Consider the following 25,313-nt stretch of genomic DNA (forward strand, 5'->3'; position numbering starts at 1 on the left):
AAAGTTAGGGTTTCCTGTTCTTAATTGATTTCTAGCGGTGAATATTTAATCGGTCACCACCATTTGATCTACTGGTCACCACTTTACAAAAACCATTTTACCTTGTGTCGCGACCCCATCTTGCCGGAGGCACGGCCAGGTGGAGTTCACACAGCACTAACCCACTCTTCGTGACTCGTGAGAAAATAAAGTGTATTTTTAGTATTAACGGAATATAAACGTTGGGTGGGAAAATGATATTTTTTGAAACTTTTTGGGTGAGAAAGTGTCATTAAGGCAAGCCTTGGGTGGGAAATAGTCGTTTACTCTTAATTAAACTAGTATAAGTGATACCTAATTATCTTATGATATCATATGAAGAACAAGAGTTTTGTTTCTTGAAAATTATATTGAAAAGAATGAAAGAAAATTTAAACTGTTTTGGGCATTTGAAAGCATTAGAAAGTATCAAGACTCAATTGAGGGTTTTTTCAGAAACTTTTCTCCCAGTTTGAGGGTTTCTAAATATATCACAAACATTTCTATGTACACCAATTTCCAAAGCTTGAGGTCTGAAAGTATAGGTACTTAGAAAATTTGTGGTGCATTTAGGGCTTCCTCATGTCATCTTCAGCACAATAGTGGTGCAGACTCACTAGCCCACTTGAAAACACATAACAGGCTGAGGGCTTCATTTCATAAATAATTGTATAAGAAAATTTTGAGATAAATTTCTGATTTAATTTAATATTATAAATAATGCAACATATACAATTATGAAAACTATTCTATACAAACTGACGCGGTAATCTGTATGTTTGACATATCATCTAATCAGTTTATATGAATGAATTTGTATGAAAAGTTTGTACATGTAGTATTATTCTAATGTTATTATTTTATTAATGTATCAAAGAATACGAGATTAAACGATTTGTCGAAATTGTAGAATGTAAAATTATATGGATAGGAGAGTGTTCCATCTTAGAGAAATTACCACTATGAATAATGATAAACAAAACAGAAAGTAGAATACCTATTTAAATAACACAAACATAGAATCCAAACGGTGAAAAACCGAAGGGTTCAATTTTTTTTTTTTTTTTTTTTTGTTGATTGGTGGGCACACCATGATTAATCCCCTGAGGCCTTAGAATTAATGACTAGTAAACCTTCCAATGGTCATCTTTATTAGTAATCGAGGAGAATTGAATTTAAAACCTTTTAAGTAATACACCTAAGAGGTTTTATCGCCTCACCTGACTACTCAGAGATAATTTAAGGGTTCAATTGTTGTTAAGACTTTTTTGACAATTTATATGAACTAATGATCAATATAGATCCTCCAGGGCTCAGTATGGACTATGGTCTACCAGACATTTCTTTAACTGGTAACCTAAGTTCGACCTTTTGGGATAGGGCAACCTCTATTTTAGTGTTGCCTTGTAAACTGATTCTAAAATTGAACAAATTGAAATACATGAAACTTGACAATTTCCAGTGATACTACGTCAGAACCTCACTTAGATTTGCTGTCACTACATCAACCAGGACAGGGTTATTTTAGTAACTTCCTTAGTTGCAACTATTTCAATGAACATACGTACAGGCTGCAGCCTGCAAGTCTTCCCAAACTCAAAAGCCTTATCTACTTTCGCTTTGCCACTAGTGCTTCTACAAAAAGCTTTCTTAAAAGCTTCATTTTTTCTCTGAAAATTTCACTTCTTTATACATTTTATTGCAACCCCCTTAAGTCTTTAACAATTGTATCAATTAAGAAATGCAAATTTCAGTATGCAATTCTTGGTCTTCGCTGCAATCACTTGGACTCTTTAGCTTTCCCAAACGCCTTCTGTTCAGCCAGCCTGTGTGTTCTGATGATGAAACTAAGCACATTGTTTTGTCTTCTCAACCCACTTCCACTCAAAGGTTCTCTCTCTTTCTTCTATATATCATAATTTGTAATCACCAAAGTGGATGTTTCTGGTTTTGTTTCTTGAGTTCTGATACTTGTTTTTTATTTATTTATTCTTTTTTTCGATTTTATGAATGCTAGAAACTGTATTGAGGAGTTGGGTGAACTCAAAAGTTTTAATCCTTTAACAAAGCGGCGGATGTTGCTTACAGGTTGTTTCATGTATTTGTGTTATCACCCTTCAAGGTACTTATCAGGTCTGCACAATTCAGCTTTGTGTTTGTTTGATTCCAACTGTCTTTTTACTTAATTTGTTCGAAGCCATAAATTTTGTAATCTGATTGTGAATGTTTACATTGGCAATTATGCTGAGAGGGTATTTTTTTTTCTTTTTCACCTCATTTACAATTTTCTTCCAAATTATGTGGTGAACATTTGTACATGTACAGCTCAAGCTTTGGGGGATCCATCTGTGACAATAGAGCAAGTAACTCCTCCTGTTTTTCCATCTGGGGCACTCTTCCCTATTGAGGTTAGTTATCGACTATATTGGCTAAGCTGTTCATAATTTTGAAGTTTAGTATTTCTTCTATATGTTTCAGATATCTTTTTACCAACATTGTGTATAATTGCAGGAAAGAATTGTCCAACTGTTTGAGAAGAATACATATTCTGTTGTTAACATTTTTGATGCAACATTGCGGCCCCAAGTTAAAGTAACTGGTGTTGTTGAGGTATTGTAGTGCTTTGACTTTGGCAAGTTCATGATTTTTTTTCCTTGCACAATTACTATTATTGCCTTAATTATGTCAGATTCCTGAAGGAAATGGTTCTGGAGTAGTTTGGGATGGACTGGGACACATTGTCACGAACTATCATGGTAAGGTCTAATCAACGATTTTGAAAGGTTTGAAAGATGATTTGCATACGATGCTTTACATACATTATCAAAGCCTTTATCAAACACTAAAATTATGAATATGATATTTTATTATGTATCCATTGTGGATGTCATAGAATTATATTTTTCGAACTTTATTAGGTGCTAGTTATTCATATTAAGAGTGCTGATCGGACAGAAATTCCAATTGTTGTCTAGTGATAGGTAATGCCCTTTCAAGAAACCCAGGCCAGGGGCAAGTTGTGGCACGAGTTAATATTCTAGCTGCAGAAGGGTGAGATTTGCAGTGCCCTTAGTCTATATGTTGGTAATTTGGCTGCATTATGATGTTGAAGCTTTAGCTGTCGCACCCATGTCTCTCATTTTGTGTAGTTTTATAAAGGGTGCAAAAGAATTTCGAGGGAAAGTTGGTTGGTGCTGACCGTGCTAAGGATCTTGCTGTCTTGAAGGTACAATTCCCTCCTTCAAATCTTACTCTATCTTAGTTCCTCACATTTATCTTTGAAGTAATTCAATGAATGGCTTGATTTTGATAAAGCTATATCCAAGTCTACGACAAAAAGACAAATTATTGTACAAGGTGTTTTCTGTTGTGTTGCACGGTTGATGTTTATTCCATGCTTAGGTAGAAGCCTCTGAAGATCTCTTGAGGCCGATTAAAGTGGGGCAGTCGTCGTCTCTAAAAGTTGGGCAGCAATGTCTAGCAATTGGAAATCCATTTGGCTTCGATCACACTCTCACGGTTGGTGTTATTAGTGGACTGAATAGAGATATTTTTAGTGCAAGTGGAGTCACAATTGGTGGTGGAATTCAAACAGATGCGGCGATCAATCCTGGGAACAGGTTAGTCTCATGAAAGTACTTTTCGTATCCGTTAGGTACAAATGTATTGATTGTAGATGGTTTATCATCTGCTACTACTTCACTTCTTCTCAAATTGTTGCAGTGGAGGACCTTTGCTGGATTCTAAAGGAAACTTAATTGGGATTAATACAGCTATATTTACACAAACAGGTAATTTTCATTCTATATAGTTTATATTTTGTGATCTATGGTCACTTAAATTCTTATTTTTGTTGTTTGATGTGGCAGGGGCATCGGCGGGTGTAGGGTTTGCCATCCCATCAACAACTGTGCTCAAGATTGTTCCTCAACTGATCCAACTTGGCAAAGTAATTTTTGTTTTCATGAATCTTTTAATCTTTTAATGTAATTTATGAAACTCGCCTTTTACTATCGTATTCTTGTTTGTTCTTCNGTCTATATGTTGGTAATTTGGCTGCATTATGATGTTGAAGCTTTAGCTGTCGCACCCATGTCTCTCATTTTGTGTAGTTTTATAAAGGGTGCAAAAGAATTTCGAGGGAAAGTTGGTTGGTGCTGACCGTGCTAAGGATCTTGCTGTCTTGAAGGTACAATTCCCTCCTTCAAATCTTACTCTATCTTAGTTCCTCACATTTATCTTTGAAGTAATTCAATGAATGGCTTGATTTTGATAAAGCTATATCCAAGTCTACGACAAAAAGACAAATTATTGTACAAGGTGTTTTCTGTTGTGTTGCACGGTTGATGTTTATTCCATGCTTAGGTAGAAGCCTCTGAAGATCTCTTGAGGCCGATTAAAGTGGGGCAGTCGTCGTCTCTAAAAGTTGGGCAGCAATGTCTAGCAATTGGAAATCCATTTGGCTTCGATCACACTCTCACGGTTGGTGTTATTAGTGGACTGAATAGAGATATTTTTAGTGCAAGTGGAGTCACAATTGGTGGTGGAATTCAAACAGATGCGGCGATCAATCCTGGGAACAGGTTAGTCTCATGAAAGTACTTTTCGTATCCGTTAGGTACAAATGTATTGATTGTAGATGGTTTATCATCTGCTACTACTTCACTTCTTCTCAAATTGTTGCAGTGGAGGACCTTTGCTGGATTCTAAAGGAAACTTAATTGGGATTAATACAGCTATATTTACACAAACAGGTAATTTTCATTCTATATAGTTTATATTTTGTGATCTATGGTCACTTAAATTCTTATTTTTGTTGTTTGATGTGGCAGGGGCATCGGCGGGTGTAGGGTTTGCCATCCCATCAACAACTGTGCTCAAGATTGTTCCTCAACTGATCCACCTTGGCAAAGTAATTTTTGTTTTCATGAATCTTTTAATCTTTTAATGTAATTTATGAAACTCACCTTTTACTATCGTATTCTTGTTTGTTCTTCGCAAATCTTTAAATATCAAGATTTACGGAGTTCATAGTTAAACTCATGTATTACATTGTATCCATGAAGCTCTGAAACTGCAGAATCTTTCTATATTCCCTATCACATTCTTCACTTGTTTTAGGTTGTTCGAGCTGGTTTGAATCTGGATATTGCTCCTGACCTAATTGCAAATCAACTTAATGTTCGAAATGGAGCTCTTGTTCTACAGGTATTCTGATGGAATCAAGAGTGACCCTCTATTCTATGAACAAAGTGTCCCATGTTTTGGCGTAATTCGTCTACATATTGCTTGCTCGTAGAATATTTCATGATTTTCCTAATTTGTGCTATGTGTTGCTGTAGGTTCCTGCAAATAGCCTTGCAGCCAAAGCTGGAATACTTCCCACCACAAGGGGTTTCTCTGGTAACATAGTGCTTGGAGATATCATTGTAGCTGTTGAAAACAAACCTGTAAGTTATTTTGTGCTTAATCAATCTTTTAGCTGCCTAATGGATTAGTTTTGTTTCCGGTACAATCGACATCTAGAGAACGTCTTCCCTAAAGTATTCGTATATATAACCAATCAATCATGGGACGGGTACATATCATGTGCACTAACATATCACCTCATGATTGGTTGGTTGTATGTACACTCGTAAAAAAGTTTCTTTTTTCAAATATTCGCACGGATTGAATATAACTTTGATTGATTTTTACGCTCTCTTTTATCAGGTTAAAAGCAAAGCAGAGTTAGACAATACCTTGGATGAGTATAGTGTCGGGGACAAAGTGATCTTAAAGATTCAAAGGGGCAATGAAAATTTGGAACTCCCAATAATTCTAGAGGAGAAGACTTCATGAGGGGATCTATCAATTTCTCTTTTTTAATTTTTTTTTAATAGAATATTAAAAAAACTTTGTGTAATTTTCTACATTGTATGAGAAGAACTTAGTGGATGTTAAATATAAAATAATTGTTCATTTTATTTTTGTTATAATCACTTGTTTATGAATATTTCGTTTTGGTAAACGAATCAAAATTTACTATCACGTGCAATAATTTGCATCTTTTCAAACAAATTTTATCGTGAAATCTTCAATAATAACGGCTTCGTTTGGTTGGATTTTGGGAATACTATTTTTAGTATTCCCAAAAAAGTTAAACAGTAAAATACCCAAAACTCATAATATTATTCAACTTTATTCAACTTTTTTTAAACCCTCTAAATTTGTTAATTTAATTAAATACCCCTAAATATTTTTAATGTTTTTGTTACAGCGACTCTGGTTACCCTCCGGCGGTAGTGGTCGGCTGTCCGTATTTAAGGGTAGATTGGAGGTGTTTTTGTTAACTTTTAATGTTTTATTATAGGGGGTGTTTTGTAAAAAAACAAACATAAGGGGTATTTTATAATTTGTAAATCTTACATCGTAATACCCGCCCAATTCAACTTTTTTTTAACTTTTTTCAAAAAACTTTTCCCAAAAACCCAAAATTTTGAACCAAACGAAGCCAACATTTTCAAACAAATTACTTTGTAGGCGAGGTATTTTTGCGAATGTATGGGGTAATTTTGTCAAACCATGTAAAATTGATAAGATGATCTCATTGGCCCAAAATTCGAACTGGGTGTTGGGATTTGGGCCTTGGGCCTAGCCAACTGGCTCATCTATATGATCCAAAACCAACCGACTCAAGGCCCAATTTACAGATCTTCTCTGAAACTAGGAACAATCCAAGGTTTAGGGTTTTAGAATGGTTAGCCCTGACCACTACTCTCCCTCCTCGTCCGCTTTATCTCTCTTTAACATTCAGGTTACGTTCCATACAACCCACTAACTTATTATTATGTTTCTATTACTTCAATTTCTCGTTTTAATTTCTGCGGTTCATTTGCGCTGATAAGTTTTTGTTTTTTTTTATTATTATTATTTTATATTTATATATATATATCGAATTGTGAAGTATTAACTGCGTTGGAGCACACTATAAGGAGAAATATTTACTGGGTTTTTGGTAGTTTGATGTGGGTAAGGTATTAAATGGCAAGAGGCCAAGGAACAACTCTGATTCGTATATGTATATCGAAAAACAATGTTTCTAGGATAAGGTTTTTGTCGTCGAATCGATATTTTCATTCTGGTAGGCAATTTGAGAAGTCGGTATGGGAGAAAGACAATTCTAGTCTCACATTTGATGTGCCCAAACGTGAATTCTCAACGACCTTGATAGACCTAGTTGGTGTGCATTTGGCTTCAAAGGGCACTAATTTTACGGAGTTTAATCATGTTAATACAAGACTGTTTTCTTCATCTCGTAAAAAAGTTAATTTTGTTGATGACGGTAGTGCTTCTTTATCAGAAATGGAGTTGGAGGAAAATGATAGTTTGAGTTCGGAAGAAAGTGTGGATGATGATGGAATTGGAGATAATTTTGATGGTTATAATAAGAATGATATTTTTGATTCAAATATGATTGAATCGGAAGGTAATAATGATGGCGTGAATAGCAGTGACTCTAGCAGGTTTCTGCGGGTATCAACCCGTGATCCTGTGGAGTTGTATAGGGAGCTAAGTAATGCTGAAAAGGGTGCCAAGCAAAAACGGTCTGATTGGGAGGTCCTACTGGAAGTTTTCCGATTCTTTTCTATTTCAGGGTGGGCAGTCAACCAGGCTCTTGCAATTTACATTGGCAGGTCATTTTTCCCTACTGCTGTTAGCAAGTTCCGCAGCTTTTTCTTCAAGAAATGTCCTGATGAAGTTGCCAAGTATTTGGTGTGGCTTGGTCCATCTGATGAGGCTGTTAAGTTTCTTTTCCCTATATTTGTTGAGTTCTGCTTGGAAGAGCTTCCTGATGAGGTTAAGCGGTTCAAAAGTATGGTGGACTCAGCTGATCTCACAAAGCCACACACTTGGTTTCCTTTTGCGCGGGCTATGAAACGTAAGATTATATATCACGTTGGTCCAACAAACAGTGGTAAGACATACAACGCTTTGCAGCGATTTATGGAAGCAAAGAAGGGTATTTATTGCAGTCCTTTGAGGCTCTTGGCTATGGAAGTTTTTGACAAAGTGAATGCCAATGGTGTTTATTGTAGTCTTCTTACAGGTCAAGAAAAGAAACGTGTTCCATTTTCTAACCATATTGCTTGCACGGTGGAAATGGTGTCAGCAGATGAACTGTATGATGTCGCTGTCATTGATGAAATCCAGATGATGGGAGATCCATATAGAGGTTTTGCATGGACAAGAGCATTGCTTGGAGTAATGGCAGATGAAATACATTTGTGTGGAGATCCAAGTGTTCTGGATATTGTTCGGAAGATATGTTCAGAAACTGGAGATGAGTTGCATGAGCAACACTATGAGAGGTTCAAACCATTAGTTGTCGAGGCCAAGAGCCTGTTAGGAGATCTTCGAAATGTACGATCTGGGGACTGTGTTGTTGCATTTTCAAGGAGAGAGATATTTGAGGTGAAATTGGCCATTGAGAAACAGACCAACCACCGTTGTTGTGTTATCTATGGTGCTTTGCCACCAGAGACTCGTAGACAGCAAGCTAACTTGTTCAATGATCAAGGTAGCGAATTTGATGTGCTGGTTGCAAGTGATGCTGTGGGAATGGGTTTGAATCTCAATATCAGAAGAGTTGTTTTTTATAATCTTTCAAAGTACAATGGTGACAAGATTGTTCCAGTTCCTGCATCACAGGTTAAGCAGATTGCAGGGAGAGCTGGTAGGAGGGGAAGCATATACCCAGATGGACTCACAACAACATTGCATTTAGATGATCTGGATTACTTGATTGAGTGTTTGAAGCATCCTTTTGAACCGGTTAAGAAAGTGGGTCTCTTTCCTTTCTTTGAGCAAGTTGAGCTATTTGCTGGGCAATTCTCGGATGTTACTTTAGCCCAGCTGCTTGAAAAGTTTCGTGAAAACTGCCGTCTGGATGGATCCTACTTCCTATGTAAACATGAACATATAAAGAAGGTAGCTAATTTGTTGGAAAGGGTGCAGGGGTTATCTTTGGAAGATCGTTTCAACTTTTCTTTTGCTCCTGTTAATATTAGAGACCCAAAAGCAATGTACCATCTACTGAGGTTTGCTTCATCTTATAGTGAAAATATTGCTGTTAGTATTGCAATGGGCATGCCAAAGGGTTCTGCTAAAAGTGATGCCGAACTCTTAGATCTTGAGACTAAGCATCAGGTGTTGTCTATGTATCTTTGGTTGTCCAACCAATTCAAGGGGGACTTTTTCCCGCATGTGAAAAAGGCTGAGGAAATGGCAGGGAGCATTGCTGATTTATTGGGTCAGTCTCTTGCTGACGCTTCTTGGAAACCAGAATCAAGGCCGGCAGCGAAATCAAAGCCTCAGGAGAAAAAAGATGGTTATGAGAGACCAAGGTCACTCATCAAGTCATATGAGAAGTAGGTCAATTGAATTTATTTAGTTATTTTTTTCCCTCAAACTTGCTTATTGGTAGTCTCTCTTCAAAAGCTTTTTGGCATGTGATTTGTGTCTAAATTGATTTCTAATATAAAGATGATTAGGCTACTGTAGCTTGTTGATTTGGGTTTTCAGTTTTTTATTGTTGGATTATTTTCAATAGAATACCTCTATATATAAGGAAAAATATCCTTTAAAAATGCTTATTCTGTATTTTTGTTAGGAGAAATGTGGAGATTGTATTGTTCTAAAACATAGTTAATGGCCCTGTAAAACCACATTTCTATTTCTGCAGTTATTTGACTGCTATGATGATCAGATCTTTCTAGTTTGATGAAATCTAGAGGCTTTTGGTTCTATTAGTGCACTCATTCTTCTAATTCAGTTAGACAGTGCATAAGTTGAGGCCAGCAGATCACCTGGGTTAACTTAGTAGAATTATAACTCGGCCTTGGTGAAGCTTGAAAGAGAGTGGAAAAAAACCATAATAAATTTGATGGCAGAGGGAAAAGCGATTTAAGTAGAATCGTGTTTAAAGAATATTGGGAGATAGATGACTGTCTGGTGGAAACCTAAACTTGATTGTTCAAATAATGGAGATTGGCACAGCTCACAACTCTATCGAGTCCAAGGTTTCATAGAAGGGAGAAGTGAGGATAGAAGATAGTTTTGTTTTGGCAATGGAAGTTGTAGAAGACCATGTTTAGTGTGCCTCTGTTTATTTATAGAAATTTTGAATTTGACGTCTGTGGATATATGTTTTACTGCAATGAAATGCTATGTGCATTTTGACGATCCTAAGTGCTGGCAAATTGTTTTTTTATTTTATTTTATTTTTTTGCAGGAGAAGGCAAGAAAAAAACCCACTGCCGGGGCAGTCAAAGAGGGTGGCAACATGAAGATTTTTCAGGTAGTTGGGCTACACTCTCCGGTTTAGATTTAATTGCTATGATGTGTAATTGTTTTGTTTTGTTCGCCTTTGTCTTTTCTTCTTCTTCATTACATTTCATATTTTTAACATCAACTCCACCTCTGTAAGCTTTCTCATGGTTAATTCAACGCAACTTTGATGTCTGCTGATTGGCTATAGTTGTTTTAAGTGTAGTTTGATGGTTTGTATTCCAAACTTGGGGTCAAAATTTGAATTTGTACCAGACAGTCTCAAATGCACAGAAAAGAAGCTGGAATTTCTGTCAAATTTATGCGTGGAACTGTAGAACTACTTGTGTTTCCATGGTAACCGGGTGCATGCAACTACTAAAGACTTGGAGTGTAAATCATCATCCTGGTTTCTTGACGCTGACATCTGGGAATTATCAACCATTTCGGATATGTAGCAAAAAAACTAGCATTTTTGAGTGAAGCTACTTGTATAGAGAAATTTGTAATACAATGTTCCCTTTTCCAACTGATAGATCTATTTGCGGAAGAAACAGGTCAGAGTGATGATGCTTGTTGGGCAGAGTGTTGTTGTATTTATAGGCTTTAATATATTTAGTTTGGGAAGGAATAGGAGATTTTCAGTATTTATCATACATTTTTCTCATTCCATCATAATTCAGATGTTCGTTACTCTTTGTAGATTATTTACTTCAAATAAGTCTAGAAACTGCTTCAAATGTTTCGAAAATGAATACGTCATTTGTGGAGGCATAATGTAGAAACTGTAGAAGTAAAAAAACAACTGTACAGACTGTAGGCAAGAGGCATTTACTAGGATCAAAAGTGTTATTATTAGCAACACATATAGGATGGGGGCATATGCCAAGTGTTTTGGATGGACAACTATATTTCATCAATCTATATTCCCATTCTTTTGATTTAAAATCAGCAAAAGAAATCGGTAGATGGTGAAAGTAATTGAAAGGTTGCCAATGCCGGAGACTAGCATACTTACAAATTTCTGGCACCTCTGTTTCACCACAAAATGTATGAATTTGAGTTTATCTAAACTTTTGTTGGGGATGAGATTTAGCTCCACCTGCCATCTTTTCTACTTCCGGGTGCAAGCCTCTTCATCCACTGCACCCACTTGCTTCCTAGCCTTTTTTATATGTTGTGCTTCAGAGTAACGCATCCATCGGCATGTCAAAGGAAATTTCTTCTATCTAGACTGCAGAAGTAAGTGACAAAACGAATAATAATGTCAGAAATTAAAAAGAAGCTCAAATAAACAGCATACTTGAGGAAAGGTTGGGTTTGGCAATGCCGTACTTTGGTCTATTAAAATTGTATAACGGACGGAACTCCTCAAATTGATTTGAAAGGATCAAATTGATTTTCTGTACTTCCATATCGCACACCACGCATTTGTGGTCGTATCTGCCAATTTGTTCAGCTTCTAGTTTGCAATTACCACACCAAAGCAAGTGTTTACAGGGGAAATTCCCCCACATCATCTTTTGCCGGTTGCAGCCAAAGCATAATCCCTGAAGAAGGTTTGCCTTGTATTTCTGCAAGCCAGCCACAGCATAATATATAAATTCATAGCAATGTTAATAGAAATAAAGAATGAAGGCTTTTAGGTGTAGTGCATTGCTCACAGGGTAGAAATCAAATTCACGGAGAAAGAGGACTGATGAGTTCTTCCTTTTTATAGCCAGCCACTGCAAAACCAAATGCCTGTTGTGAAGCATAAGCTTTATTCCTTCGGATGGCTCCATCCATCTTCTTCTATCATTTGGGTCTCCTGAACCCTCATCACCTCCCTGATACGACGATGTCTGGGAAAAGGAGAACATGCCCGGCTTTGTAAACCAAACAAGCCTTTGAGGTACACCAGATGATGTACTTCTCTGAGCTGAATTTCCTCTCCGTGATGTAGTTGAACTATCTTCAGTGATCTCATGGGATGAATTTCCCTCATTACTGCTAGTGGTGAAGCCAGTAGATGCACTAGATGCTGACGGAAGGTCCTGAGGAGACTTGGAATCACATGAATCACTATCATCGCCATCACCAATTGATTTTACTGGGAAGGGCGGGGAGTGCATTTTCAGTTGTTGGAGAACTTTCAGTTTTGGCTTAGGTATGCTGCTAGGCAGCAGCACCATGTGGTTAGGAGATCCATTTTTACTCAAAGTCCGAGACTTCATGGTGCAAATATCGGGGAAGGTCCTCATAAAGTCACTGAGTTTTGGATACCCGAGAGAGGCATGATCCATTTCAAGTTGAAAAGCAGCCTTAAAATCTGCTTTCAGAGATGAGAGAGCATATTCTCCTTCAATGGGAGGCTTATATTGATGTTGTAAGAAGCGGGGGAGCCACTTTTTGAAAATCCTGAGCCATTTGGGCACGGTTTCGTCCTCAAAACTGGTGCTGACATCTGCTTGAGATTCAGACATTGGCTGACAAAGCAGCATTCTATCAGCCCAAGATGTATGTTCAGGTTTTTCCTCTTCTAAAGTCTCCCTACATGGCATGTCTTCTTGGTTCTTCCTAGAGGGCATCTCCTCTTCAGTCTTTCTAGCAGACATATCTTCTGTAGTCTTCTTATCTGGCATCACTGCTTGTAGTTGAGACTGGTCCTTAATATTTGCTTCTCGCCGTCGAGCTGCTTGTTTCTGCAACTCAGCAAGCACAAGAAATTTTGGGATAGCGCTTTTAATCTCGACTTTCCTGCCCATAATGGTTACATAGCGTGCTTCAACAGCCTCAGAAACAGATTCTTCATGTGCAAAGGTTATAAAGCCAAATCCTCGAGACTGTATCTGCTTTCCTGTTTGAAATCTGGCAACTTTGGCATTTTCAACCGGCCCAAAATGTTCTTCAAAAAACTCGCTCAATGAGTCTGATTTATAAAAGTGAAAGAGAATTGTGTCATTCAAATGAAATATACAGAGAAAAACCAAGTTCATTTCTTGACCAAATTCCCTAGAAAAGCTTTCACTAGTTGAATGGAAAATGACTTAATTTTTATTCCTACGAATTGCATGCGGTAAGGTTCTAACCAGAATCCAGTGAAAGGGGAAGGCCTCCTACAAAAATTTTACGTTTGAAGTCCTCTGCTGTAGCAGAATGAATCAAGTTCGCTCCACGTTTCGTCTTCCGAAGCTCCTGAACCCCATGAGCATAAAAACACTTGGCCCCTCTGACGCATCCACTAGGAGATTCAAAATACTTACAAATCTCTGGCTTCACGTTCGAGCACATTCTGCGGTTCAAATCCAGTAGAAAGTATTAAAACCATATAGAAGAAAAAGATTCACATGCAATTTATATGAAGTTTGAGTTTTCCGCTTGAGTAGTCACTTCTCAATACTGGTGCCTTCTTCAGTCATGGACAGTAGCGCTTCACAAGTTTCTGAAATTTCATCTCCTTCCAGAGAAGCAATATACTTCTGCTGAATGGCCAAAGCACGGTTCACTGCATATGTAGAACTAAGGACATCAGACTGAAAATGGATCAAATCAAGAAAAGACGTTATATCTTTATGGTTTTCATATTAATTCAGGTTCAACTTACTGTGACAAATATTAGCTGCATTAAGCAAGAAACGCATGTCTTGCGACACTGCCAAGTCTATTGGCCTCTCTCTACTGCAGATGACAACAAACGGTACATACACATGAGGACAAATAGATATCAGCAATTCGAAATTAAATTTCAACAAGTTTCTTACAAACAAATTATATAATTATAGAAATAGAATTGAATGATATAAAGGGAAGACGGATCTGTTGTTTCCAACCGCAAATTTAGGACTTCACTGTTCGCTCCCTGACGCAAAAGAAGCTCAGCACAATCCATATGATCATTCTTAGCAGCAAAAAATAGTGGGGTTTCCTTCATTACTGTTTTCGAGTTTATACATTCTGATTCTTCCAATAGAAGGACCTGTAAGCTCAAAACCATAAAAAAAAATGTGAAAGGTAATTAATTAGAATTATAAGAAGAGTTTCCTTTTGGTTGCAAATAGCATATTGCTGAATAAGAGAATTGCAAAAGGAGACATGAAGAGGTTATATACATGCCTCAAGTGCCTGTAAATTGCCACTAGCAGCAGCAAGGTGAACGGCAGTTAGGCCCAACTTATTTTTTTGGTTCACTCGGGCACCATGTTTCAGGAGGAGCCCCACTATCCTGCAAACAAGAAGGCAATTTTAAGTCAAAAGGCAAGGCAACAGTCTGAGTCCCAATGAAACACGCAGGCAAGACAGAGAGAGAAAGACCTATTCTGCTGCACTTGTTGGCACGAGCCCATAGATGCCTTGAGAGCGAAATGAAGTGCAGCATTTCCTTCAGCGTCGGTATCATTTACATCTGTATTTGACTTCAAAAGTAGCTCCATCACAGCTTCATCTCCAGCCTGTAAGTAATAAAGCCGCTGGTTACACATTACACTCCAAATATAATATTCTATTCAGTGCAATCTCCCAATACACTGGGCTGTAAAATAAGTTATTTTTGTTCTCCAACAATCTGAGGAGATTTTTTTCTTCCGGGATCATGTTGTCTTTATTGCTACAAATGAAAAGTTCAATTTGAAATAATCAAAAGAAGATTTGTTTTGTTTCTGAAATTTGTCCTTATGTGGCTTGTACCTTTGAAAGGAAAGCACTACATAAATACTGAAACCAGGGAACCAAGACAACGGAATTCAGATATTATTAAAGAATGACCAAAAAGATGTTCCTACATTGAGTTTTCAGGGATGCAGAATTTACGAAAGTGCCCCTGCTTATTAATCGAATAATACGTTTTTAATTGGGGGACATAAAAGTCTGATCGACAAAAAAATTGTGCGTCCTCCCAGTACTGTCTTTCAAAATCATCATCGAAAAAAGTTAAACAGCAAACTTAATATTATGGGTAATATTATATTTACACTATTTTTTATATCATTTTATAAATATCATAATACGTTATATCTTACAATTATATAAATTTTATTATAATATTAAAAATTTTAAATAATTAAAAATTTATGTAATTATAACATATACCATGTTTACATAATAGTGTAAAAAAATTATGTAAATATATCATTATTCTAATATTAAACGCCCTAAACATAAAAGTGTTTCATTAATTATTATTATTATTTTTACCTGAGCCGCGAGTATCAAAGGTGACGTCACCTTCTTGTCCGTACAACTTCTATTGGAAACAGCACCAAAGAGCTGAAGCAACTCTATTTCACACAGCAGGAGCTTCCTCTTCTTTGCGGACTCGCTCTTCGTCGGCGCACTGCTCCGTTTAGCCGCCCGCAAACACGACGTCGTCGTGCGGCCCAACGACAAGGCCTCCTTGACCACGCACTCGTATATCGTGGTCTCCTCTTTGCACCCCGAATCGGCGTCGTGTAACACCAAAAGCGACGAGTTCACACTCTCTGCTGCCACAATGAGCAGCGCGGCTAACTCCACTACTCTGCCCCCTACGGCACTTGCATACGCCACCTCGCTGATCTCTTTCGTTTTCTCACTCAGGAGTTTGACCGTGGTCAAATCCTGTTCAAACAAAAACCAAAACCAGTTAATTTCTATTTACTTCTTGATGTTTAATAACTAAATAAAAGGTTCTTAAAAAGATTTAAAGTTGTTTAACCTTTTGACTAAGAATGACGACCAAGTCTTCGACGGAGTAGTCATCCGGATTCCAAATCACATCCATTCTGCAACAATCACAAGGATAAGATCAAGAAAAAGGATTTAATTAATACAAATAATAGTAAAAAAAAAAAAAATGAAATAAAGAAAGCTAGGTGGGTAGGTTTCCAAAAATGGAAACCTGTTTTATTCAATTGTTGTGAAAGTTGATAAAGCAACAAAAGACCTAAACTTGTACTATTTATGCACAATCATAAACTGAAAAGGTGAAAACGACGTGCTCGTTTTGGACCTTACCTACTGCTAGATAGAGATAACTCCAGAGCCAGCCTTCCACGTCCGTCCTTACTTTTAACAGCCGTACGGGCGCGTTTCTTCAACAGCATTTCCACGCAACGTGCCGCGTGCGACTCGGCCGCCACGTGGATGGCCGTCAGACCTGTGACGTTGTCCGTCTTGTTGACAGCCGCCGCCGCTCCTCCCAGCAGTTCCCCGTTGACCAGCGCCGTGGCGCAGAAAACGGAGTCCAAGTTGCAACAGAGGTGGAGGATCTTCAAGACGGCCGTCGACGCCGTCGTCTGGAGTGTATCATTATCGTTGCCGTTGAGGAGTGCTTGTTTGATGATGTTTATGAGTTGATCTTTGTCGTCTTGGAGGATTGATTTGACGAGGTTTGTTTCTAAGTCGGTCAGTACTGGAGTTGAATATGAAGAGAACACACATTTCGGAACCGAGTTTAAGAAATCGGTTAAAGAGAATATGCGTGTTTCCTGTAAATTAGTTAACAGAAACAAGAGGAAAAAAAAAAATAGTTTAGTTATTTCAATTACACTAAAAGCTCAGTTCTTTTCCTTTCTCGAGAAAATCCTAACTTTCCGAGAAAGGTTAGGAAAATCAACTTTTACACAAGATTAGAAAACATATAAAAAGAAAAAAAAAGTTTCAGTCACTTTCTGAGAAAATCCAGGTAAAATTTACATAAATCTGCATAGAAAGTGAGAAAATCATAAAATTTTCTATCAAAATCGTCAATAAAATTAACCTTTTCGCGATATGCATTTCCAGGAAAATTTTCACAGCCTCCAAAATTTCAGAGAAAATGAAAAATGAAAGGCTTTAAAAAAAAAAAAAAAAAAAAAAACTCAAGAAAATATGCTGTGATACGAACTTGCATGCTGTGATACGAACTTGCATAAAATAAAAATAAATAAAGAAATTATAAAATCGAAATCGGAGGAGTCTCGCACCAGATTCATCTCAAAACCCTAACTTCTACAGCAAATTAGTCAGCTTGTCTGGAACAATGTACATGATAGCGAAAGCCAGCGTTTCAGACGTCGTCGTTTCCTGGCTCTGAGAGTGGGGCAGCGAACTGCGGAATAGCTGGGAACTTCAAGCGGCGTGCAGAAGTGAAGGTATTTATAGAAACGGATTTGGATGGGTTTAATTAACTGGATTTTTTTGGTCCCGTTCACGTCCTCATATTATTGCTCACAGAATTTTTGTTCCTATCATGCCTCCGAGCTAGCTCCGCTTGAGCTTTGTTAAATCCCACCTGAGGTCAAGGGTAATTCCGGAAAACAGTTAAGTTTTTTAGACCGTCATACTGTACAGATCACTTAAAGATATAAATGATGTAACACATTTTATTTGAAGATTCGATGAAAGACCCTCCTTTCAAAAGAAGGTGAAATACGTTATTGTAATTCCAACTTGTTAGACCCGTCAGTTAAGAAGATTTGTTCTCTTTATTAATTTTTTAAATTTAAAATTTTATAATTACTTATAATATTTGTAATTTATCTTAAAAAAATTAGATTGGTGGGATATTCAACCCTTATGGACACTTATAAAATTATATCTCTGCTTTTATAAGCTCTATTAAAAGAGACGTGTTAAAGCTGAATTTCCAACGCTTTGATTAACATGTAAATTTCCCAACAATTTAAAAGCACTGGTTTCTAGGTAGAAGTCAAAGCAAAATAAGTGCTTTCCGAAATACCGTGACTGATAATAGAAGAATTTGCCAAAATAGGTAATCTGAATGAGAAATTCTTTATCCAAATGGGGTACTAGTTTTTCCTCTATAATTGGTATAGAAGGCACCGTCATTGACCTTTCAAAGTCATCTAGCTTTGTTAAATTTCTAGGAAAATTAGAAAGTCTTTCATCTAAGAGGATTTTTTTTTTTTAAATTTTTAAATTTAATTTTTTTTAAGGTATCTAAGGTATACAAGCTTACGTTGGAGTCTACCTAATTTCAGGGCCACGGAACATCATAATAAACCAAGGTAATTTCATAAATATGATATACTTAATTCTTAGAGCCACGTAACATCATACAAGTCCAATAGATCAAGGTAATTACTTAATTCTCAAGGCCATAGATCAAGGTAATTGCATAATTGTGGTACATCTAATTCTCAAAACCATTGATTATCCTATAAGTCCAATAGACCAAGGTAATTGTCTAATTCTCAGGGCCACAAAACACTCTACAAGCCCAATGAACCTAGATAATTGTACAAATATAGTAGATACTTCTTTTGTGTTTGAAAACAAGACTTTCTAAGTATAGCTAACCCCAATGACTAAATGGTTTGTCATTCGACCACAAGAGGCTTTATCAAGTGCCAATTATGTGGATTTTGACATGATGAAATTAATTTGGATGTTTTTAATGGGAGAACGACTTATACATACCCAATGTTTGTCGAAACGACAAGTTGGTACCCAAAAGGTTTTGAAACGACAAATGGGTACTTTCCGTCATGTTCTGTTAGTGATTTTCGTTAAGATAATAGTGAAAAGACTCAAATGCCCTTGAAAGTTTAATTTTTAGTTTTTTATAAATTTAAAAATTTCTAAAAAACCCCCTAGGTTTGCTAATTTGACTAAATACCCCAATATATAAAAATTTTATAAAATAACAAATACACCTGCGCCACCCACAGTGCCGATTCCGGCCACCACCGCTGGAATCTGGCCGAAAAATTGTGTTACGACACAGACCCATCGGATCTGTGTCGTAACACACCGATCTGGCCTTTTCCGGCCTCGACGGCCAGATCTGNTTTTTTAAGGTATACAAGTTTACATTGGAGTCTACCTAATTTAAGGGTTACGGAACATTGTAATAGGCCAAGGTAATTGCATATATGTGATATGCTTAATTTTTAGAGCCACATAACATCCTCCAAACCCAATAGATCAAGATAATTGCTTAATTTTCAAAGTCATAGATCAAGGTAATTATATAACTGTGGTATACCTAATTCTCAAAGCCATAGGATACCGTATAAGCTCAATAGACCAAGGTAATTGTCTAATTCTCAGGGCCACAACACTCTACAAGCCCAATGAATCTAGGTAATTACACAAATATAGTAAATACTTCTTTTATGACTTGAAAACAAGACTTTCTAAGTATAACTAACCCCAATGACTAAATGATTTGTCATTTGACCACAAGAGAATGGGTCTTTCATCTTAGTTTTGGCTTTATCAAGTGCCAATTATGTGGATTTTGACATGATGAAATTAATTTGTATGTTTTTAATTGGCATAAATTTCATATACAAACTTTTTTTTTTGTAGAAATTGATGTGTCAGGTGGATGAACAAAAGATATAAACGCGCGCGTGTGTGCCTATTTATATATAATTTGTATGTTTTTAATTGGCATAAATTTTATATACAAACTTTTTTATAGAAATTGACGAGTCAGGAGGATGAACAAAAGATATAAACGTGTGTGTATATATATATATATTTGAGGTATTGAGTTCCAAGAACCTGACATAATCCTTAGGGTCATGAAACACTCTACAAACCTAATGGATTAAAATACTTATACAAATATGATAGATATTTATCATGCGACTTGAACACAACAAGACCCCCTATGTATAGTTAACTCTAATGGCTAAACGGTTTGCTATTTGACCATAAGAGAAGAGATAACTATAAATATATTTATAAAAGAAGGTTCGGGAACATCAAAGAACTTTGGATGATTGAGATTAAATACAACTTGCATTTCGAAAAGAGTAATATTACACTTACAAAGAAATTTTACAAAGATGTCCATACAAAATGATGTTGCAAAAAATGAATGAAAGAGTGAATTTAATGAGTTTAACCTTTTGTTTTACTCTTCTATTCATTTTTTGCTACCTCATTTTGTGTGGACATTTTTGTAAGATTTATTTGTAAATATGGTATTATTGTTTCGAAATATCATATTTAAAATACAATCTCAACCATTCAAATAATTTAATCTAACAGCTCATAAATTGTGGATAAGTTTCAGGTATTAAAATTAATGGTAAATCTGTGCAAGTCATTGTTACTTAGCTTTCTACATTTAAGTTCACTCAGTATGACTTGTATAATTTACCCAACACATGAAAGCACGCAAAATTGGATTATTATCATTGCAATTCATTGTAAATGATAGATTATAATCATTTGGTTCTCATTGTTTTAACTATTTATATGGGTGTTTTCCCCCAAGTAGATAGGGACTAAGAAAATGTATTTCAATACCAACCTTATATTATTTTACAGATATTTGAGATATTGGAGAAAATTTAAAAGTAACACATATATTACATTTAAATATTATCGTGTGTTAAAATAAGTTATGTGCCAATTTGTATGTTTTTTATTGGCATATATTTTATACACAAACTTTTCTATAAAAATTGAGATGTCAATAATGAATAAAAGATATAAACTTAAAAAAAACTAATCAACCTATCATGATGCGAAATTTAACTATAAATATATTTATAAAAGAAGGTTCGGAAACACCACAAATATAACGTAATTGGATCAAAAGACTATTGGTGATTGAGATTCAAGCTCCGAGATTTAAGTGGGTGATTATGGTGACAAAATGTTGTGCTAATCAATTAACATAATTAATTGAGGTGTGCGCAAAGAAGCCTCGGACACCCCTGTTTCAGGAGAAAAAAAAGTGATTGAGATTCAATACAACTTGCACTATGAAAATACCACCAATTGTGTCAAAACTTGTGTAAATTAAAAAAAAAAAAAAAAAAAAGGACTCTTACATAAATAAATGAACAAATAAATATATTTAATAACATCAATCTCTTGAGAAATGATTAAATAACAAAAATCCCTTTAAATTCGATAAATATTTATAAATTTGTAATAGTATAAATTCTAATGGTTAACTATTGTTTTATTAAGGAAAATAATATAGCCACTGAAAGTAGTGCATCGAATAACATGACAAAATCCTGACCATTGATTAATATTAAGTTATAATTAATTGACGGTCAGGATTTTGTAACGTCATTCGGTGTATAAATCTGATGTACTACTTTCGGTGACTGTAGCATTACTCTTTTATTAATAGGAGGATTTAAGTTCAAGCAGGATGACTTGTATCATTTACCCAACACATGAAAGCATGGAAAATTGGATTATTATCATTGCAATATCAGCCTTTAAAGATATTTGAGAAACACTAATATGTGTGATCATCAGAGCTCTTATTTGGTAGACAGTTCTAGGATGTTAGGAAACTAATTGAAGTATGCGTAAATTGGTCAGAACACTTACATTAATTAAAAAAAAAAAAAAAAAAAAAAAAAAAGAGATATTAGGGAAAACTTACCATTCTGCACCTATTCATCAACAATTTCCTCCTCTATCCTTAATTCCCTCAATCTTTAACTTCATATCTGGGACCGCTTGATAAACCGGCAAAGCCAAGCTCTCCAACATTTTCAAATGTAACGATCTAACATTCCCGGGAACAATCTCGGCAATTCCGTTAATTGCAGCCATAACATTCTCCACAATCTCCTTCGCGTCCATCGAAATCTTCCCTACTTTCAAAACACTACAAGTCCCCGTCCTCAAATACAACAAAGCCGATCCGCAAACTTTCTCAATCTGCTCCTTCCAGTTCTTATGCTTCAAATCCACCGGANGGAATCTGGCACTGCGGGTGGCGGGGGTGTTTTTGTTATTTTATAAAATTTTTATATATTGGGGTATTTAATCAAATTAGCAAACCTAGGGGGTTTTTTAGAAATTTTTAAATTTATAAAAATCTAAAATATTAAACTTTTAAGGGCATTTTAGTCTTTTCACTATTATCAAATGAAAATCACTAACAGAACATGACGGAAGGTACCTATTTATCGTTTCAAAACCTTTTAGGTATCAATTTGTCATTTCGACAAACCTTGGGTATGCATAAGTCGTTCGGCCGTTTTTAATTGACATAAATTTTATATACAAACTTCTTTTTGTAGAAATTGACGTGTCAGGAGGATGAACAAAAGATATAAACGTGTGTGTGCATCTATATTACCAACATTATATTATTTTACAGATATTTGAGATATTGTAGAAAACTTAAAAGTAACACATATATTACATTTAGATATTATCGTGCGTTAAAATAAACTAGAGAAAATCTATTTAAAATAAGGTAGATGAAATCGTCTTGCTCAAGAAGTTGGGCCTTTTGTGTGTGGGATTTGGAGTTTTTTCCATTTTAGTAGTGCATTCAGAGCTGTTTCTACAGTCTTTGAATTCACTCCCGTAAGAGTAAGAAAAGGGAAATGATAGAGTTACCGAAAAGTTTACATCGAATTTATGCACCGAATGACGTGATAAAATCTTAACCGTTGATTAATATTTACTGATAATAAATCAACGGTCAGGATTGTGTCACGTCATTCGGTGCACAAATTCGATGCACATCCGTCGGTAACTGTAGCATTACTCGTAAGAAAAAGGCCCTGAAACTTGCCTCGGTTTTTGAGACAATATTTTGGGGATTTAGGTTGTACAGGACATTATGGGGATGGATGAGGCCTTTCCTGAAATGTTAAGATGAATTTTTCTTTGAGTTATTTTATAGTTTTTATAAATATATGCATTTAAAATACAAGAAAATCATCATAAATTAAAGTACAAGATTATATATATTGAAATTAATTATGGAGAAAATCATCATAATAAAATTAAAATTAAAATTAAGGATGGGTTTTGTATAATCAAGTTCATGAATACATGACTTGTATAATTTATCTAACACATGAAAGCATGCAAAAATGGATTATTACCATAATAATTCATTTTTAATGATAGCTTATAATCATATAGTTCTCATTCTTTTAATGAATTTATATGGTGCTTTTTTTCTTAAGTAGATAGGGTTGAAGAAAATGCATTTCATCTTAGTTTTGGCTTTATAGAGTGCCAATTATGTGCAAATTTGTATGTTTTTTATTGGCATATATTTTATACACAAACTTTTCTATAAAAATTGACATGTCAATAATAAATAAAAGATATAAACTTAAAAAAAACCAATCAACCTATCATGATGCGAAATATAACTATAAATATATTTATAAAAGAAGGTTCAAAAACACCACAAATATAACGTAATTGGATCAAAAGGCATTCGGTGACTTGAAATTCAAGCTCTGAGATTTAAGCAGATGATTATGACGACAAAATATTGTGCTAATCAATTAACATAATTAGTTAAGGTATGTGCAAAAAAGCCTTAGACACCCCTATCTCAGGAGAAAAAAAAGTGACTGAGATTCAATACAACTTGCACTATGAAAATACCATCAATTGGGTCAAAACTTGTGTTTTTTTAAAAAAAAAAAAAAAGGACTCTTAAATAAATATAAATAAATAATATAAATAATAATATATTAATAACCACATCTCTTGAGAAATGATAAAAATAACAAAAAAAAAAAAAAAATCCCTTTAATTCGATAAATATTATAAATTTGTAACAGGTAAATTCTAATGGTTAACTATTGTTTTATAATAGAGGATTTAAGTTCACAGCAGGATACTTGTATCATTTACCCACACATGAAAGCATGGAAAATTAGATTATTTCATTGCAATAGAACCCTTAAAGATGTCGGAGAAACACTAATATAGTAAGAGCCCCGTTTCAGAATGTTAGAAAACTAGTTGAAGTGTACGTAAACTAACACGAACACTTGCAGTAATTAAAATAAAAAAAAAAAAAAAACTGAGATACTAGAGGAAACTTACCATTCTGCACCTATTCATCAACGATTTCCTCCTCTATCCTTAATTCCCTCAATCTTTAAATTCATATCTGGGACCGCTTGATAAACCGGCAAAGCCAAGCTCTCCAGCATTTTCAAATGTAACGATCTAACATTCCCGGGAACAATCTCGGCAATTCCGTTAATAGCAGCCATAATATTCTCCACAATCTCCTTCGCGTCCATCGAAACCTTCCCTACTTTCAAAACACTACAAGTCCCTGTCCTCAAATACAACAAAGCCGATCCGCAAACTTTCTCAATCTGCTCCTTCCAGTTCTTATGCTTCAAATCCACCGGAACCGGAATCTTCTTCCTCTTCTTGAAAAAAATGTTTCCCCAACAACTTAGATAAGAGTGTGACCACTCTTTTATCAGCAAAAAACATATCATACGAATCGCATAGCTTCCTCTTGGCCTCAAACGGGCGATAATCAGTCTTTAATTTGGTAACCTTAATCACTTTAGTGATGGGTACGTTGTCGTTTTTAATTTTCTTCAATGCAGCGTCTTTAGTGAGGTTAAATTTGGGACGATCATCGATTATTAGGCAGAGTTCCGGTGGGTTGTCGTCTTCTTGACGGATTAAAGAGTGAGGGAGTGGGATTTTGTGAGGGTTGATGCGAGAATTTTGTGGGATTTTCTTGAGAGTTAGAATAAGGTAGATAAAATCGTCTTGCTCTAGAAGGGGCTTCTGTGTTTGGCATTTGGAGCTTTTCCATTGTAAGAGTGCGTTCACCGCTGTTTCTACCGCCTTCGTAGGAGCTGGATTGGTGGTGCCCATGGTGGCTACTTGTACTTTTGCTAGAAGGAAGAGGCTCTGAAAGCTTTCCTTGGCTCTATTCTATTAGGTTATTGGGATTTAGGGTTTTGGACTTTTGGGAGGAGATCATGGGATGGAGGGTTTTATATTTTAATTCTATATTAAAAAAAAATACATTTAAAATATATTAAAAAAATCAACATAAATTAAATTAAAATAGAAGGAATCCGCTTTAAATATGTCTATTTAGAATACAAAATTACAATAAAAGTATAATCCCTTTTTTTTTTTATATTCCAATTTTATTATTTAATTAAAATATAGTATTTATTAATTATCAAAACAACAAACAAATATAATGAGTCGTAGATATATCATAGAAGAATTTTCGATATATAATATATAGTTTAACATGCATTGGTATATAATATATAGTTTTATATTCCTTCTATCGA

At 35.5% G+C, this 25,313-nt stretch overlaps 4 protein-coding genes across 6 annotated transcripts; 2 read left to right on the forward strand and 2 right to left on the reverse strand.

Moving 5' to 3' along the window:
• The first annotated feature begins 1,626 nt into the window (after positions 1–1,626).
• On the forward strand, positions 1,627–5,937 carry LOC116112170 (protease Do-like 8, chloroplastic). The gene is made up of 13 exons (XM_031398344.1): positions 1,627–1,908; positions 2,036–2,151; positions 2,344–2,426; positions 2,530–2,628; positions 2,708–2,774; positions 2,994–3,069; positions 3,178–3,244; positions 3,421–3,638; positions 3,742–3,809; positions 3,888–3,967; positions 5,140–5,226; positions 5,361–5,468; positions 5,731–5,937. Exons 1-13 carry the CDS (start codon positions 1,760–1,762, stop codon positions 5,857–5,859), a joined length of 1,347 nt encoding a protein of 448 aa, XP_031254204.1. The 5' UTR covers positions 1,627–1,759; the 3' UTR covers positions 5,860–5,937.
• An 801-nt stretch (positions 5,938–6,738) lies between these two features.
• Positions 6,739–11,044, forward strand: LOC116112063 (DExH-box ATP-dependent RNA helicase DExH18, mitochondrial). Of its 3 annotated transcripts, none has more exons than XM_031398249.1 (3): positions 6,739–9,428; positions 10,292–10,357; positions 10,538–11,044. In XM_031398249.1, the coding sequence occupies exons 1-2, from the start codon at positions 7,042–7,044 to the stop codon at positions 10,344–10,346; spliced, it is 2,442 nt and encodes an 813-aa protein (XP_031254109.1). In that variant the 5' UTR covers positions 6,739–7,041; the 3' UTR covers positions 10,347–10,357; positions 10,538–11,044. The 3 variants fall into 3 exon arrangements, with proteins under 3 accessions (XP_031254109.1, XP_031254108.1, XP_031254107.1); XM_031398248.1 differs by having other exon boundaries at positions 10,548–11,044; XM_031398247.1 differs by having other exon boundaries at positions 10,553–11,044.
• Positions 11,045–11,612: 568 nt separating this feature from the next.
• Positions 11,613–17,309, reverse strand: LOC116112103. The gene is made up of 12 exons (XM_031398296.1): positions 17,247–17,309; positions 16,297–16,769; positions 15,998–16,064; positions 15,499–15,900; positions 14,620–14,756; positions 14,422–14,530; positions 14,070–14,284; positions 13,913–13,986; positions 13,699–13,813; positions 13,398–13,600; positions 11,991–13,237; positions 11,613–11,900 (listed from the first exon to the last, which is right to left on the reverse strand). Exons 1-12 carry the CDS (start codon positions 17,253–17,255, stop codon positions 11,613–11,615), a joined length of 3,339 nt encoding a protein of 1,112 aa, XP_031254156.1. The 5' UTR covers positions 17,256–17,309.
• Positions 17,310–23,935: 6,626 nt separating this feature from the next.
• LOC116112209 (ribosomal L1 domain-containing protein 1-like) lies at positions 23,936–24,959 on the reverse strand. Its single transcript, XM_031398385.1, is given in 2 exon segments — positions 23,936–24,410; positions 24,412–24,959. Coding segments are annotated over 2 exon segments (783 nt in total). The 5' UTR covers positions 24,880–24,959; the 3' UTR covers positions 23,936–24,095.
• Between the last annotated feature and the right edge of the window lie 354 nt (positions 24,960–25,313).

The sequence above is a fragment of the Pistacia vera genome, unplaced genomic scaffold, assembly GCF_008641045.1.
Source record: "Pistacia vera cultivar Batoury unplaced genomic scaffold, PisVer_v2 Contig656, whole genome shotgun sequence".
Classification (NCBI taxonomy): Eukaryota; Viridiplantae; Streptophyta; class Magnoliopsida; order Sapindales; family Anacardiaceae; genus Pistacia; species Pistacia vera.

Bases quoted from the DNA above. Each gene is read 5' to 3' on its own strand.
- LOC116112170 (XM_031398344.1), top strand. From the start codon at position 1,760: ATGCAAATTTCAGTATGCAATTCTTGGTCTTCGCTGCAATCACTTGGA. The intron at 2,629-2,707 runs GTATTGTAGTGC...TAATTATGTCAG, and splicing joins AAGTAACTGGTGTTGTTGAG to ATTCCTGAAGGAAATGGTTC. The intron at 5,469-5,730 runs GTAAGTTATTTT...CTCTTTTATCAG, and splicing joins TAGCTGTTGAAAACAAACCT to GTTAAAAGCAAAGCAGAGTT.
- LOC116112103 (XM_031398296.1), bottom strand. The intron at 13,987-14,069 runs GTAAGAAACTTG...TGTCATCTGCAG, and splicing joins TATAATTATATAATTTGTTT to TAGAGAGAGGCCAATAGACT. The intron at 13,238-13,397 runs GTTAGAACCTTA...TTTATAAATCAG, and splicing joins TCCCCTTTCACTGGATTCTG to ACTCATTGAGCGAGTTTTTT.
- LOC116112063 (XM_031398249.1), top strand. From the start codon at position 7,042: ATGGCAAGAGGCCAAGGAACAACTCTGATTCGTATATGTATATCGAAA. The intron at 9,429-10,291 runs GTAGGTCAATTG...ATTTTTTTGCAG, and splicing joins CTCATCAAGTCATATGAGAA to GAGAAGGCAAGAAAAAAACC.